This window comes from Monodelphis domestica, chromosome 7 (assembly GCF_027887165.1).
Source record: "Monodelphis domestica isolate mMonDom1 chromosome 7, mMonDom1.pri, whole genome shotgun sequence".
NCBI classification, from domain to species: domain Eukaryota; kingdom Metazoa; phylum Chordata; class Mammalia; order Didelphimorphia; family Didelphidae; genus Monodelphis; species Monodelphis domestica.
In genome coordinates this window covers 216,439,520-216,455,434 of record NC_077233.1, presented here as the reverse complement: position 1 = coordinate 216,455,434, position 15,915 = coordinate 216,439,520, and the positions used below count along the sequence as shown (strand labels likewise).

Below are 15,915 nucleotides of genomic sequence, written 5' to 3'. Positions count from 1 at the left end.
AGCCCTTACCACTCTTCTGCCTTGGAGCCAATACACAGTATTGACTCCAAGACGGAAGGTAAGGGTTAAAAAAAAAAGAATGCTGTTTATTGAGCTAAAAGGGGCTTTAAGGATCATTTAGTCATATTCTTCAAATAATACAGATGAGCCATAAATAAACTCAGGTCTTTGGACTCTATCTTTAGTTCTTTATAGATGTCATTTTAATGGCCCTCATACATTCAAGGGATAACCTGGAACAATGTTAATAGACAGCTAGATGGTACAGTGGATAGTGTTGGACTCAAGTCAGGAAGATCTGCATTCAAATCCTGCCTCAAATATTTTACTAGCTGTGTAACTCCAGGCAAGTTACTTAATTCATTTAGCCTCAGGCTCCTCCTCTGCAAAATGGAACTATTATTCCCCTCCCAGCACTTCCCTTAGAGAATTGTTTGGAAGATCAGGTGAGGAAATAAGCTGTCCAGCACTTTGTAAACCTGAAAGCACTATCTAAATGTCAGGGGTTGAGTCCAGGCCTCCAGAATTAGAGGTAGGGAGGATGGTTGGCTCAAGGGACTAGGCTGCCTCCCATCCCAAACTCTGGCTGGCAGAGGGGCTGGGGTGCTTTGCCCCCTCAACTCACATGTACTCTGTGACAGGGGCATTGCTGACTGTGTGTGCTGCCGCAGGGATGCTGGTCTCACTGCCATAGCTGCTCCCACAGCTGTACAGACTGGGCATGTGTACTCGATAGAGGTTGTCATGGGTCTGCCTGGTTCCTGGAGCCGCAGACTCTTCCTCACCGTCGTCATCGGTAGCCCTAGAGGAGCAAAGGGCCATCAGTGTGCAGTGAGTGAGGAGATGGGTGGATGGGAAGGGAAAAGGTCTGGCAGTAGACAAAAGACTGGAACTGTGAGGTCTGCCTCTGATTTTCTTAGGAGGCATCAACTGCTTAATGAAACATTAAGTTTCTGATTCACCGTGCTAGCTAGGCAATGGAGATAAAAACATCCCTCTCCCCAAGAAACGTACATTCCTAAAAATAAAATAAGAAAGAAAGAAATTTACATTCTTTGGGCAAGATAATATGTATACAGAGGGGCACACGTATTCAAACTAAATACAAGGTAATGCCATTATCTCTAGTTATTTCATGTTTGTTTAAAAGTCCATTTTCTTAAGTTTTTAATAAAACACCCCCAATACTTTATTTTTTTTTAAATTAGGTTAATTTCAAACATTATTCCTTGGTTACAAAAATCATATTCTATTCCTCTCTCCTCTCCCCCCACCCCTCCCATAACTGACAAACAATCCCCCCCCAATACTTTAGAGGCCTCAAATTCCTGCTTTGCCCCCAAAACTCCCAAGAGCAGCCTGAATCAGATTAAAATATAACTAGTGGGGAATTCAGGGGAGTTTGGTGGTTCAATGGATTGAGAGTCAGGTCTGGTGATGGGAGGTCAAAAGTAAGGCTTGAACCCAGTGGGGCAACTAGGTGACATAATGAATAAAGCACTAGTCCTAGGGACAGGACATCCTGGGTTCAAATCTTGGTTCAGGTATTTCCTAGCCTTGTGACTCTGGGCAAGTCACTTAACCCCCCATTGCCTCAGCCCTTACTGTTTGTCTTAGAACCAAGGCACAGTATTGATTCTAAAGATGGAAGGTAAAGATTTTTTTAAAAAATGTAGCCAGGAAATGTTTAACAAGATAAATAAAACTACAATACAAGATAGATAATGTTTGTCTGTAGTTTTCTAAGTCAATGTGTGACCAGCAAGGATCCCTTTCTATTTGAGTCTGATCCCACTGTTTTAGAGGGCAGTCCCCAAATCAATGGAAATAGTGCAGGATTCTGGGAAACACATTTAAAGTGATTAAATGATCATGAAGGTCTCTCCCCATTTGATATTCTATAGTCTAGACTCTGGATCTAAGTTTATTCAGAACATGAAAGTAAGGTAGATGATACATTAATTACCTTCTCTGTTTCTATCTCTCCACTCCTTTGCCTCCCATTCCTTAAACTCAGAAATTACTTTATGTGATCATAAGCATTAAAAAAAAAAAAACCTTACCTTCTGTCTTAGAATCAGTAACTAAGCATTGATTGCAGAAGAGTGGAGGCAATTGGGGTTGAATGACTTGCCCAGAGTTACACAACTAGGAAGTGTCTGAGGTCACATTTGAACCCAGGACCTCCCATCTCTAGTTATCTAGTTGCCCCAATCATCAGCTTTTATCACCCCACCTCTGCCTTACCATCTCTAACACTGTGCTTCTTCAACATGACCTCTATTCTATCCACTTGTGTAATTGGAAATCTGTTACCTTAAAAAAGAACTACATTTTGGGGGCAGCTGGGTGGCTCAGTGGATTGAGAGCCAGGCCTAGAGATGAAAAGTCCTGGGTTCAAATCACCCGACTTCCTAGTTGGGTGACCCTGGGCAAGTCACTTATCCCCCATTGCCACTCTTCTGCCTTGGAGCCAATACACAGTATTGACTCCAAGATGGAAGGTAAGGGTTATTAAAAAAAAAAAAAGAACTACATTTCCCGGGAGCCCACTGATTTCCTGTCCTTATGTACTTCTTGTAGACAGAGGATAAATTCAGTGGGTGTTCTGGTTCTCTCTCTCTCTTTGGCTTGCTGGCAAGATGGTGGTGGTAAGCTGGGATTTTGAATAGGCTAATTAGTCATGGTATTTAGTTTGTATCCCTTTTATTCCTTTATTTCTAATGATCATTAATAAATCTCCTAAAATATAACATTTTATTATTGCACATTAATTTTAATTTACACACCCCTCATTTCTTCCCTAGACCATCAGCACTGTGCTGGCTACACTCTCTTCCCATCCCTATCATGACTTTTGGTGAACAAGTTTAATTTTGTATTTGAATACCTTGCCCCTTTCTTATTCATCCTGCCTTGCTAAACTTGGATTACTCCCAATACCCTTTGCTGAAAGAAACCTGAGAAAATCAAGTAACCATGCTAACCAGCTCTGCTACAAATTTATGTTACATAATCTCAACCAAGCCCTTGCTGCAACAAGGCAAACATGTTCCTAATGAGTTTACTTTTCCACTTGTCAAAGCAGCTATTCCAAAACTCTTCACTCTCCTCAAACATCCCACTGATAGCATTCATATCATCCATCTTCTCAGCTGAGAACCTGGCCTCCTATCTCACTGGAAAAACTCAAGTTGCCCCTCTCCTCTAGTTCTTCTCACTCATAGGTCTTCTCTCATTATTTCCTTTGGCTTTCTCACACAAAGAGGAGATCCTTTTCCTCATCAAGGAAAATTTCCCTACATTAGCTATTAGCCAGGATCATGGGGTAATAAAGCATAACTTTTTCCTTTAAAAAATTTAAGGAGTATGCAGAGTTAAGTACATTTATGATTTAATAAAATAATTCTAAAGGAAAAATAAAAAGTGATCCCCCTCTACCCTGTTTTCACTAGCTCATTGCCCTCTGTTTCTGCTCTTAATAATCTTCAATTTCTCCCTGTCTACCTGATGCTTCTCTGCTGCCTACAAATATACCCAAGTCTTTCCCTATCCTTAAAAAAAAAAAACCTTGTTCAGTCATTTTTGGTTGTGTCTAATTCTTTGTTTCTCCATTTGGGGTTTTCTTAGAAGAGATACTAGAGTGGTTGGCCATTTCCTTCTCTAACTCATTTGACTGGTAAGGAAAGTGAGGCAAACAAAATTGAGTGATTTTTTTTAAGTGTCTGAAGAGTGGAGCAACACAGATCTGATCCTGTCACTTCCTTATTCAATAAACTCCAGGAGCTTCTTCCAGAATCAATTACAAACTCCTCTGTTTGGTTTCTAAGTCTTTTTCTAAGTTTCTAAGTCCCAATCCAATCATCCTATTCCTTACTCCTCTCTGCGTATCGACTGTACAATTTAGTCATAATGACCTACTTGCACAGAATATTCTCTCTCCCAACTCTGTCTCTTCATTGATTGTCCCCCATGCTGGAAGTGCTCTCCTTCCGCATTTCCTTGCTTCTTCCAACACTCAGCTCAATTCTTAGCTTCTATAAGAAGTCTTTCTTGCTTTCTCTCCCACACTGCCAATGCCTGAGATGACCTTGGATTTTCTCTGTCCATATCTTGCCTCCCCTCTTTGGATGGGAGGGCAGGGAATGCTTTAGCTGCTTCCTGTGCCTCAAACATAGCAAACACAAGCTCCCTGATGTACTTATTTACAAGTTCTCTCTCCAATGGATTTGTCCTTGCCTATGTGTACCCTTCCCATGTTTCTTTTCTTACTAACTGCTATGTGAAATGGGCAAATAACTTCATTTCTTTCAGACTCAGACCTAAAAATGAAGGGAACACCACCTGCCTTGCTTGCCCTATTGATTGTTACAAGAATCCAATGAGATATTGAAGCAAAAAACCATTTATTTAGCACCTAGTTGGGCAATAGTAATATAAATTACACCAACGTAAGTTCTTTTCCTTACGGGCTTACATTCTCTTGGGGATAGACAACACCATGTACAGGGCAGCTAGGTGTCACAGTGGATAGAGTGCCAGACCTGGAGTCATGAAGACTCATGTTCCCCAAGTTCAAATCTGACCTCTGATCCTTACGCTAGTTGTGTGACCCTGGGCAAGCCACTTAACTCTGTCTGCCTCAGTTTCCTCATCTGTCAAATGAGCTGGAGAAAGAAACAGCAAACCACTTCAGTATCTTTGCCAAGAAAACCCTAAATAGGGTCATAAAGAATTAGAGAAGACTGAAATGACTGAATAAGTGCTATATTAACTGTCATCATCAGCATCATTTCCCTTAAAACCCAATATAAGAAAATTTTGGAGGAGGGAAGAGGGAATACACTGGGGGAAGCAGAAAAGCCTGAGGTACAAGGTGGCATCTGAACTGATGTTTGAAGGCAGCCAAGGATTCTGGGAGTTTGAGGTGAGAAGCGATGCACTGTGGGCATGGGAGCCAGCCTAGGCAATGAGATGGGAGAAGGAATGTTGTCAGGAAGAAAGAAACAGCCAGAAGGTTGGTGTGATTGAGTCACCAAGTACTTGAAGGGGGGACATGTACAATAAGCCTGAAAAAGTAGGTTAGAGTCCATTTGTAGGGAGTTTGAAATGCCAGAGAGATGAGTTTGCATCTGATCCTCTTGGTAATAAGGAACGGTCAATAAATCTATGCTTTGGCATGTAAAACCCAATGGAATTGCTCATTGGCTATGGGGGAAGGAGAAGAACATGAATCATGTAACCATGGAAAATATTCTAAATTAATTAATTGAATAAAAATGTTCAATTCAAATTTTAAAAAATGAATCTGTGCTTTGGGAATATCCCTTTGGCCACCATGTAAGAGACAGACTAGGGAGGGAAAAGGCATAGGGAAGGAGGATTTGGCAATAGTTTAGAAAGAAAGTTAGGAGGTGACTAATATAGACATAAGTTTTGCATGATTGCACATGAATAGCCTTTATCAAATTGCTTATTTGATAATTTTCTCAGATTTTTCTCTGATAATTATCTCAAATTTGATAAAATTTCTCAATGAGGGGGGAGAAAAAAATTGGAACTCAAAATTGTAAAAAACAAAGGTTAAACATTGCTTTTATGTGAAATTGAAAAAAAGTTTTTTGAAAAATTTAAAAATAAATGTTAGGGTCAGGTAGGTGGCTCAATGGATTGAGAGTCAAGTCTGTAAATGGGAGGTCCTAGGTTCAAATCTGGTCTCAGATACTTCTTAGTTGTGGGACCCTGGGCCATTGCTTAGCTCTTACCACTCTTTTGCCTTGGGACCCATGCACAGTATTGATTCTAAGATGGAAGGTAAGGATTGTAAAAATAAAAAAATACATGTTGTGGGAGCTAGGTAGCTCAGTGGATAGAGTCAGGGTTAGAGATGGGAGGGCCTAGCTGTGTGACCCTGGGCAAGTTATGTAATCTCCATTGACTGGAATTTAATGCTCTTCTACCTTAGAACTGATTCTCAACATTGATTCTAAGACAGAAGGTAGGGATTAAAAAAAAACAAACAAGAAATGTTAATGATAACAAATTTTAAAATGCATAAACATAACCCCCCCCCCCAAAGTTATGAAGGCGTGATCCAAGCTGGTGAATGCATGAGTGGAGAGGAGATAGACATGAGATATTGTAGAGCTGAAATTTATGAAACAGCAAATAACTGGATAGTTATTATTTAGTCATTTTTCAGCATGTCCAACTCTTCATGACCCTTTTTGGGTGGGGCTTTAGATTAAATTAGATTAGATTAGAAAAGACACTGGAGTGCTTTGTCATTTGCTTCTCTAGGTCATTTAAAAGATGAAGAAACTAAGGCTAACAGGGTTAAGGGACTTGCCACAGCTAGGAAGTGTCTGATGACAGATTTGAACTCAGGGGGAAATCTTCCTGATTCCAGAGCCTGCTCTCTAACCGCTGTACCACCTAGTTGCCCCCAAATAACTGGATAAGTGAAATCAAAGAGTTATGAGTCAAGAATGACTCCAAAGTGGTGAACATGAATGATGGAAAGCACCCTTGACAGAAAGAGGGAAACTTTGGTAAAGGGGAAGGTTTGGAAGGGAAGAGGAGCACCATTTTATACGTGTTCAGGTGCTAAAAGGACAGTCAATTTGCAGTGTAAAAAAGTGCCTTGAATACTAAAGAGTGCAATACAAATCTACGAGATAATTATGATTTTTCCTCAGCACTTAAGACTTGACATTTTCCCTTGTTATATTCCATTTAGCCAGCAGGTAGCAGGCAAGATCCAACAATGTCAGGTTACTATTTTAGTAACTGGGCTCCCAGATGGAATCTTTGAATGGCTAAAAGGAATTTTGGATTTAATTGTTATAGGGACAGTCCCTCAATTAGTGCATGTCATTATCTTCTCTTCAACTTACAGTCTCAGAGAGCTGCCTGGAGTTTTAAGGAGTAATTAGCAGGTTTCCGAGGTGGGACCTGAACCCCCATCTTACAATACTGAGGCCAGCTCTCTAACCCACTATGCCACCTTAAAGGGCTATCGAGATCCCTTGCTGGATGCCTGATTCCTAATTTTTCATCAATAAATCACGGTTTGAGCACCTGGAATGCCAAGGAGCTCACTTTCATACAACTAAGGCTGGCCACTTTCCTCCTCTTTATTTATGTACAAAGAAGCAGAATCCTCTCCTTCCTCCCACACCAAGCTACCCAATTCTATTTGCTGCCCAGAAAGCTAGCATCTGAGCTCTCTTCCTATGGAATGGTGTTGCAGGACTGTCTCCAAGCTCCAGTTCCCAACTCCATCTCTGTTTAATTGAATTTGTCTTTAAAAAATGGATTTGAGGATGTATTTATTAAAATCTGTTCTGGTGGAATTCTACTGTGCCATAGCAGGCTAATTAAGAAAAAAAAGAAAACTTGGAAGGAACTACACGGAATAATGAACAGTGAAATGAGTAGAATCAGGAGAACATTATACACAACTACAGAATTAATACTGGAAGAAGAAATTGGGTATGTTACCTCCAGTTTTTGAACTAAAAGGTGAAAACATGAAGGACTTAATTAGTTTGAACACGTCAGTCTCCCTGAGGATGCCTTCTGGGATGTGGGGAGGGGAGGGAGGGTCTCAGACACTTGTGGATGGGATGTTTTATGAAGAAAAGTTAAACCTAAGAGATCTGTGATTTCATTTACATACAATCTTCTTTTTTGTTGTATATGGAAATATATTTTTTATTTGTTTATGTAAAATTTGGAATTAAGAAAAGTCTTATAAACAAAGAAAATGGGGGGAAATCTGTTCTAGGTAGAGATTGGAAGGTTCAGCTCTGAGTCCTTTAGATCAGTGTAATTGCTCTGGGCCCTAAGGGATATCTATAATATAACTCAGTCAGTTAATAAATGCTGAATACTAAAGGGATCCTAATTAAATACCTACTATGTGCCAGGCACATGCTAAATGCTGGGCATATAAGGTAAAAGCCAGGCCCTAATCTAATGGAGGAGAAAAAATGCAAAGCAAATGTAAATGTGTGCCAACAAGCTATTTGTAGGATAAGTAAGAAATAAATCAACAGAGGGAAGGTGTTGGAATTAAGAGGAGTTGGGAAAGGCTTTCCTTAGAAGGTAAGATTTTTATCTGCAAATAATAACATGAGTGTCCAATCCCTCCCCTGTGTACCTTCAGGTCTCCCTTTTCTTACCTTTTCTGCTGCCAGGTATGAGGAACACTGCACACGATAGAGCTGAACATGAGGGCTGTGACGAAAGAAAAAAGCACCAGGTAGATGAGACCCTCTACTCCATCATAGCAGAAGCCAGTCAGAGCCTGGACATAATCCTACAGAGGGGCACAAGCAAGAGAATTTTTAGTTTGGCCAAACCACCTTTTCCCTTAAGACCAATGACCAAGGGGTCCAAAACCCCTGGTGGTCTATATCCCTTCCTACCTGTTCTTTGTTTCTTGGTCCTAGCTAACCTCATCTAGAATCATTTTCAGAGCCATAATGGCTTGTGTCAAATCCATTCTTTCTGAGCAATGCTAGTGGTATCTGTGACTCCGAGCAAAGTCAACCAAGAAACGGTCATGGAAGGCAGCAGCTGGGTGGCTCAGTGGATTGAGAGCCAGGCCTAGAGATGGGGGGGTCTTGGGTTTAAATCTGCCCTCAGGCAATTCCCAGCTGTGCAAGTCACTTCACCCCCCTTGCCTAGTTTTTACTGCTCTTCTGTCTTGGAACTAATTCACAGTATTGATTCTAAGATGGAAGATAAGGGTTTTAAGTAAAAAAGAAAAACATAAAATTAGGGGCAACTAGGTGCCACAGTAGACAGAGCACCAGACCTGGAGTTGGGAGGACCTGGGTTCAAATATGGTCTTCAACACTTTCTAACAACCCTGAGCAAGTCATTTAACCCCCATTGCCTAGCCCTTACAGTTCTTTTGCCTTGGAACCTATACACAGTATTTTTTTCTAAGTGAGAATGAGGAGAGGAGAGGAGAGGAGAGGAGAGGAGAGGAGAGGAGAGGAGAGGAGAGGAGAGGAGAGGAGAGGAGAGGAGAGGAGAGGAGAGGAGAGGAGAGGAGAGGAGAGGGGAGGGGAGGGGAGGGGAGGGGAGGGGAGGGGAAGGGAGGGGAGGGGAGGAGAGGAGAGGAGAGGAGAGGGGAGGGGAGGGGAGGGGAGGGGAGGGGAGGGGAGGAGAGGAGAGGGGAGGAGAGGGGAGGAGAGGAGAGGAGAGGAGAGGGGAGGGGAGGGGAGGGGAGGAGAGGGGAGGAGAGGAGAGGAGAGGAGAGGGGAGGGGAGGGGAGGGGAGGAGAGGGGAGGGGAGGAGAGGGGAGGGGAGGGGAGGGGAGGGGAGGGGAGGGGGGAGAGGACAGGGAAGGGTCGGGTCATGGAAATAGCTTGATGGCAACATTCTGGGATTGTGGAGAAAGGCCATTTTGATAGAGAACAATAACAGGGAATTAACCTCTTGTGTTGGAATAATAGCAGAGTGTTGGATTTAGAGTCAAAAACCTCTGCTCTGCCACTTAACTACCTTTCTGTCTGGGCCTCAGTTTCCTCCTCTAAAATGAAGAGGTTGGATGAGATGCACTTTGGAGTTCCTTGTAGCTAGAACACCCTTTGGTCTTGTGAGCCCCCTCTTCAACAGCCCATGAGCCAGGATCTAAACATGCTCAGAGGCAACACGAATGTGGCATGAACATGTTATTTTAACCCCAGCTTTGGGGGAACCCAATCTAGAGTTGGATCAGAGATCTTCACCTTCTTGCAAAGGCCTGGAAATTGAAGGGATGCCCATCAATGGGAGAATGGCTAAATAAATCATGGCATATGATTGTGATGGAATACTCTTGTGCCACAAGGAATGAAAAGCAGGATGGTTTAAGAAAAAAACCTGGAGAAACTTACATGAATTGATGATGTACAATGAAATGAGCAGAACCCAGAAATCACTGGACATGGTAACAGCAATATTATAGGAGAATCAACTGTGAATGACTTATATTCTCAGCAATACAAAGATCTAAACCAATTTCAAAAGACTCATGATGAAAAATGCTAACCACCTCCAGAGAGAGAACTGAGACAAAATACAGATGGAAGCATAAACTATTTTTTATTTTCTTATTTTTGTGTGTTTTTGTTGTTGCTTTTTTGGGCTCTGTTTTCTCTCATAACATGACTAATTGGGAAATGGGTTCTACAAGACTGTACATCTATCAAATTGTTTGCCTTCTCAATGAGAGAGTAAGGAAAGGAGGGAAGGGAGAGAATTTGGACTAAAAATGTTTCAATGAATGTTAAAAATTGTTTTTACAATTGGGAAAAAATAAGTTATTAAAAAGAGGAGAAATCTTCACCTTCTAAAAACATAGTAGCAAACAGCAGCACACCAAATTAGGAGTCTTTCCAAGCTTTCCTAGAGCTTTCTTCATGCTATTTCTTCTGACTGGGCTCCCTTTTTCTCTTCTCTGATTATTGAAAGTCTATCCATACTGCAAAAGTCAAGTTAAGTCCTACTCTCTCTATGAAGCCTTATCTGAGCAGTCCAGCACACAGGGATCTCAAAGCATTTAAAAGTAGAAGAGATCTCAAAGGCAGTACAGTAGGATGAAAAAAACATTAACCCTGGAGTCAAGTGATCTGGGTTTGAAACTCAGATGCCAATTCGCTGTGTGGCCCTTTCTAGGGACAGCAGGTAAAGGCTACTTACATATTATTGCAAAGGAACCCCCTACAAAAGCAATATGGTACAATGGAGCTTTGGAGTTAGAGAACCTGGGTTCATATCGCATCCCTGTCATCTACAGCCTTTGTAGAAGGGAAGGAGAGAGATAGATAGATAGATCGATAGACAGACAGACAGACAGACAGACAGACCTTGGAAAAGTCACTTAAGTTCCTTTGGATTCAGTTTCCTCAACTATAAAATGAAGGAGTTAGTTCCCTTTCAACTCTAAATCTATGGTCCTATACCCTCCCATATCAGGGGCATGAAAGGCCAATAGCCTCATTGGAATTGGGCCTCAGACTGCCACTTTTATCAGTCTCACAATCAGAGATCCATTTCTCTCCACATACAAGGTGAGGAAGGATGCCTGGCCTGTAGGGCCACAGGAATTGTAAGAGCTAGCTAGCATCTAGTCCTGGTTATACTATCAACTTTGTTGTTGCTTTTCAGTCACGTCCAACTCTGTGACCCCATTTGGAGTCTTCTCGGCAAAGATACTGGAGTGGTTTGCCATTTCTTTCTCCAGCTCATTTGACAAATGAGGAAACTGAGGCAAATATAGTGAAGTGATTTGCTCAGGGTCACACAGCTAGTAAGTGCTAAGGCTAGATTTGAACTCAAGAAGATGAGTCTTCCTGAGTCTAGGGCTGACACTCTATGGACAATGGCACCATCTAGCTGTCCCATACTATCAATGAGAAAATGTCATTTCCCTCTTTCAACTTCAGTTTCTTCATTTGTAAAACAGGACTAATACTACTACTAACCCAACAGGAGTGCTATGAGAATCCAAATGAGATAACATATGTGAGTGTGCTTTTCAGAGTAATGAGAATTTGGAAGTGTAATGTTTGTGGCTAATGATAACAATAATATAATGACATTATTCTATAAAGTTAGGTAGTGGAAAGAGAAGTGGACCAGAAATGTACAGCGCATAATTCTAGTCCCAACTCTGCCACAGGTATAATCTCGATAAAATCACTTCTCCTTGGGGCCTCAGTCTCCCCATTTGTAAAATGAGGGGGATGTGGGCTATCATTTGCTGACCCTTGGTTCTAGGTGGTCTCTAAGGTTCATCCTAGTTTTAAAGTTCTTTAATTTTAGAATTCCATGATTCCAGACTCATGAAAGACTAGCTAGGACTCCAGCCTGCATTCTTAAGCCTATGCAGCAGGTTTATGTTTCAGAACCTTGTGACCACTTAATCCTCCTCTCTGATTTTTACTGCAACCCTGCTCCTCCAAAGCTCTGGGGATTAAGACATTAAAAAATGCTTTCAACGGAAGCACCAAGGGCTCAAGGAAAACACCCTACAACAGTCCAGAAAACCGCTTTTTGTCTCACCTTATTCACAGGTCCCCCCACCTTAAAGTAACACCCAGACTCTAGCCAGAGGCTGCAAAGAGTCTCCTCTAATGGGCACTCACCAGATGCAGGCTACGGCAATCCACCAGGGCGGTCAGATGCTGTAGATTGATCTCAGTGGAATTCAGAACTTCCTGGATGCGTATCAGGTAATCCTGGGAAGAAGAGCATAAAAGGAATAAAAAACAATCATCTTCAGACCCAAAGGGGAGGCTCTGGGTTAATATTTGGTAGATTATGGGACTGGAATGATTTCTTTCCCCTCCCATTAGTAATGGGGATGAACTAGAATTAAGTCAATCCCTACCCTCTGACCCAGGCTCCTTCAAGGGGTAATAGAATTTTATGAACTAATAGGGAAGTTGAGGCATCATTTTTAATCTTCTTAAAGGTCAACAAAGATGCAAGACAGTTATCTAAGACTAAGAATGGCATTAACTGGCTCAACCCCTAGAGATGGAAGCCATGCCCACTAACTTCATTAGTGCTGAGCTTTAACTGCTAAATAAGCTAAATACCAAAAAGTGACTATTAAAAGCATGGGGGTGGGGGTGGGGTGCGCACAGATAGGTGGCTCAATGGATTGAAAGTCAGGACTAGAGATGGGTTCAAATTCGAAATCAGAAATTTCCTAGCTGTGTGCCCCTGGGAAAGTCACTTAACCCCAATTGCCTAGCTCTTATGACTCTTCTGTCTTGGAGTCAATATTGATTTGTAAGGTAAGGTTTCAAAACAAAACAAAACAAAATATAGTACAGGTTTGGAGAGGGTGTTTACCCCTGCTTAGGAGCAAAAGGTTTTAAGAAACCATGGAACTTTCCCAACTCTTACCTTGGAGGTGGGATATTCTCTAAGGGCAGACCTCAAGAGCTCCAAAACATCATCCTGCATTTCCACCAGGGCTTTGTGACTCCCAGACAGCTTCTGTTCAATACAAATGCAGCCAGCTCAGTCTCTAGAGAATGAAGGGGCCAAAGTGTCCTCAATCCCTCCCCAACGGCCTCCCCATTCCTTAGCTGAAAGACCTCCCCACAAAGGGAAGGAGACATTTCTTCACAATTAATGCCAAGTCACTTATTGCCTACCATGGATCTGCTCATACCCTGCAACTGGGATTCCAGCTCCCAAAACAGCCCTCAAAGAAGGATTATAAAATGTAATATGGCTTAGCTAATGGGTCTGCCCATCACTTTTTTTCTAGTCCTTTTGGTACTTTGGTGGTTGCCAACTAATCACTTCTCAGAAATAAAGGCAGTGGAAAGAAGATTGAACTGGAAGTCAGTTACTCTGACACTAATAATAATAATGATAATAATTGTTGTTCATTCTTCATCTTCAAAGAGAATTAATGACACCGCAAGTTGACATCTTGAATAATGCTTGAATTGGATTTTTTAAGTGAGAGAGAATTGCATAAAGTCATCAGTCTCACTCTCTCAGAATTAAAAAAAGTCTAGTGGCAAGAATGTCAGGATGACTGGAGGTGGCCAGAAAGGCAGCAGATGATCATGGCATCCTTGATGTCTGATCAAGCTCTATGCTCTCCACATAAGTTGTGAATTGATCCCAGCATTCTGGAAGGCAATTTGGAACTATGCCCAAAGGGCTTTAAAAGACTATCTGCCCTTTGATCCAGCCATAGCACTGCTGGGTTTGTATTCCAAAGAGATAATAAAAAATGGGAAAGATTCTATTTGTACAAAAATATTCATAGCTGCGCTTTTTGTGGTGGCAAAAAATTGGAAAAGATGCCCTTTGATTGGGGAATGGCTGAACAAACTGTGGTATATGATGGTGATGGAATACTAAAAGGTGCTAAAAGGAATGATGAATTGCTTGATTTCTATAAGAACTGAAAAGACCTCTTTGAATGGAATGAAAAAAGCAGAACCAGGAGAACACTAAGCACTCCACAGAGCCTACTTAAGTCTCCTCCATGGATGTTAGAGCGTATCATTCTCATCCCCCCAATCTGCCAGAGGAAGCCTTTACATGCATGGTGTAGACATCCTCTAACACAATGATGAGTTTGAGGCTTATAGGTTACCCTCAACCTTGGTTTAGCTCTTCTGCTGAGAGAATTTTAATGGGGTTTAGCCGTTGTGTGTGTTAGTTTGTTGGAGCCACAGGTGAGAGATGAGTGAAGGTGGACACCAAATAATAATATATATTAATAACAATAGACAGCTAGATGGTATAGGGAATAGAGCATGGGTTCTGACGTCAGGAAGATCTTAATTCAAATCTAGTCTCAATCTTTTACTAGCTGTGTGACACTAAGCAAGTTACTTAACTTCTGTTTGCCTCTATCTGTAAAATGGGCATAACAATAAATGAGTATAATAATTGAGGATCCAATGAGGTAATATTTGTAAAGTGTTTTAGCACAATGGCATGTAAGAAGCACTGGGTAATGCTAACTATAATGATAATGATGATAATGACTAGCAAAGCACCAACATGGTTTCTCATTGGATCCTCACAATAACCTGACAATGTGGGTGCTTTTTTATATCCATTTTACAGATGAGGAAACTGAAGCAGATAGAAGTTAAGTGATCTGTCACCCACAGCTAAGTAAATGTCTGAGGAGAGATCTAAAGGAGAGTCATCCTGACTCCAGGTTGAGCACAATGACTCATGGTATCACCTAGAGGTTCACACATCACCTAACTTTCTAACTAAGATAGTTTTCTTTTATAAAATGGGTAGAATGCCACCTCTAATCTTTAACCTTATGGAATGACATAACTAAATATGGTAAAGGATGTGAAAGTACTTTTCCAACTCAAAAATAAAAAAAGACTGCATATAGTTAATAATAGTATTATTTGTGAATTTTAGTTTTACTCCACTTTGCTTAGTCTTTAGAATTCTAGCAACCAGGAATGTATACACCCCCACTTAAGGATTAACTGTGAGGAGGATGGCCTATGACCGGCATGTGCTAGCTAGTGACAAATCAGAAACAACTGGCAGCAACTGGCAGACCCCCTGGGCTGTCCTAAGCCAAGCTTAAGCTTCCATTGGTATATATGAGACACAGGAAGTGATGTAAAGAACTGCCTATATATTTTGCATCACTTCCTCTCCAGGCTCTCTCTCAGAGAAGTTGGGCTCACTTGGTGATGTTGGGCTTTCTCTTGGTGGCATGGGGAGCTCTTGGCGGGTTTGGTGTTTGCAGCTTGGTGGTGAGGTTACTGGGAAAAGCTCTGTAGCGTGGTTTAGGTGAGGCATCTTCCCTGAGCAACCTTGGTGAGTGGCTGCTGATTCCTCCTTTCCTTTACCTCCTGAAAGTACTATCCTCATAGGAGGCCCCTTGGCCAAGGCCTCTGAACTCCTGCTTGGCTCAGACCAGGCTGGAGCAGTCTTATACCTTTCCTCTCTCTTCTTCTTAATTTCTTCCTTCTATTGTAATTAAACCACCACCATAAAAATCCCAAACTGACTTGAGTATTTCATTGGGATTGAATTTTAATCCCTGGCAACCACTAATATAACATATTCAGTCAACAACCCTAATTTTGCCATAACATATTACCACCAGGAATATTAGGAATGTTCTCCATTCCTTTTTGCCCACTTGGTTGTTTCCCTTCTCTTTTTAACTGCGTTGATTTTGCTTTTGCAAAAAGCTCTTAAAATTTATGTAATCCAAATTCATTGCCTTCCCTCTTCAATTTATGATCTGACCTTTTATATTTGGGACATTTATAAAGCTTACTATGGTATTCCGTGTGACAGGTAAAGAGCAAAGCCTAATTTCTGCCTTACTGTTTCCTGATTTTCCATCAGTTTTTGTTAAATAGGGAGGCCTCACTCCAGTGGGAA

At 41.5% G+C, this 15,915-nt stretch overlaps 1 protein-coding gene across 4 annotated transcripts in view; it reads right to left on the bottom strand.

Moving 5' to 3' along the window:
• Positions 1-15,915, bottom strand: part of TTYH3 (tweety family member 3) — a 202,034-nt gene that overhangs the window by 17,157 nt on the left and 168,962 nt on the right. For all 4 annotated transcript variants that reach the window (XM_056806481.1, XM_007498393.3, XM_056806483.1 and 1 more), the window contains 4 exons: positions 12,916-13,008; positions 12,147-12,239; positions 8,187-8,323; positions 626-802 (listed from right to left, as the gene is read on the bottom strand). In XM_056806481.1, the coding sequence (XP_056662459.1) occupies positions 626-802; positions 8,187-8,323; positions 12,147-12,239; positions 12,916-13,008 (500 nt within the window). The remainder of the gene's footprint in view (positions 1-625; positions 803-8,186; positions 8,324-12,146; positions 12,240-12,915; positions 13,009-15,915) is intronic.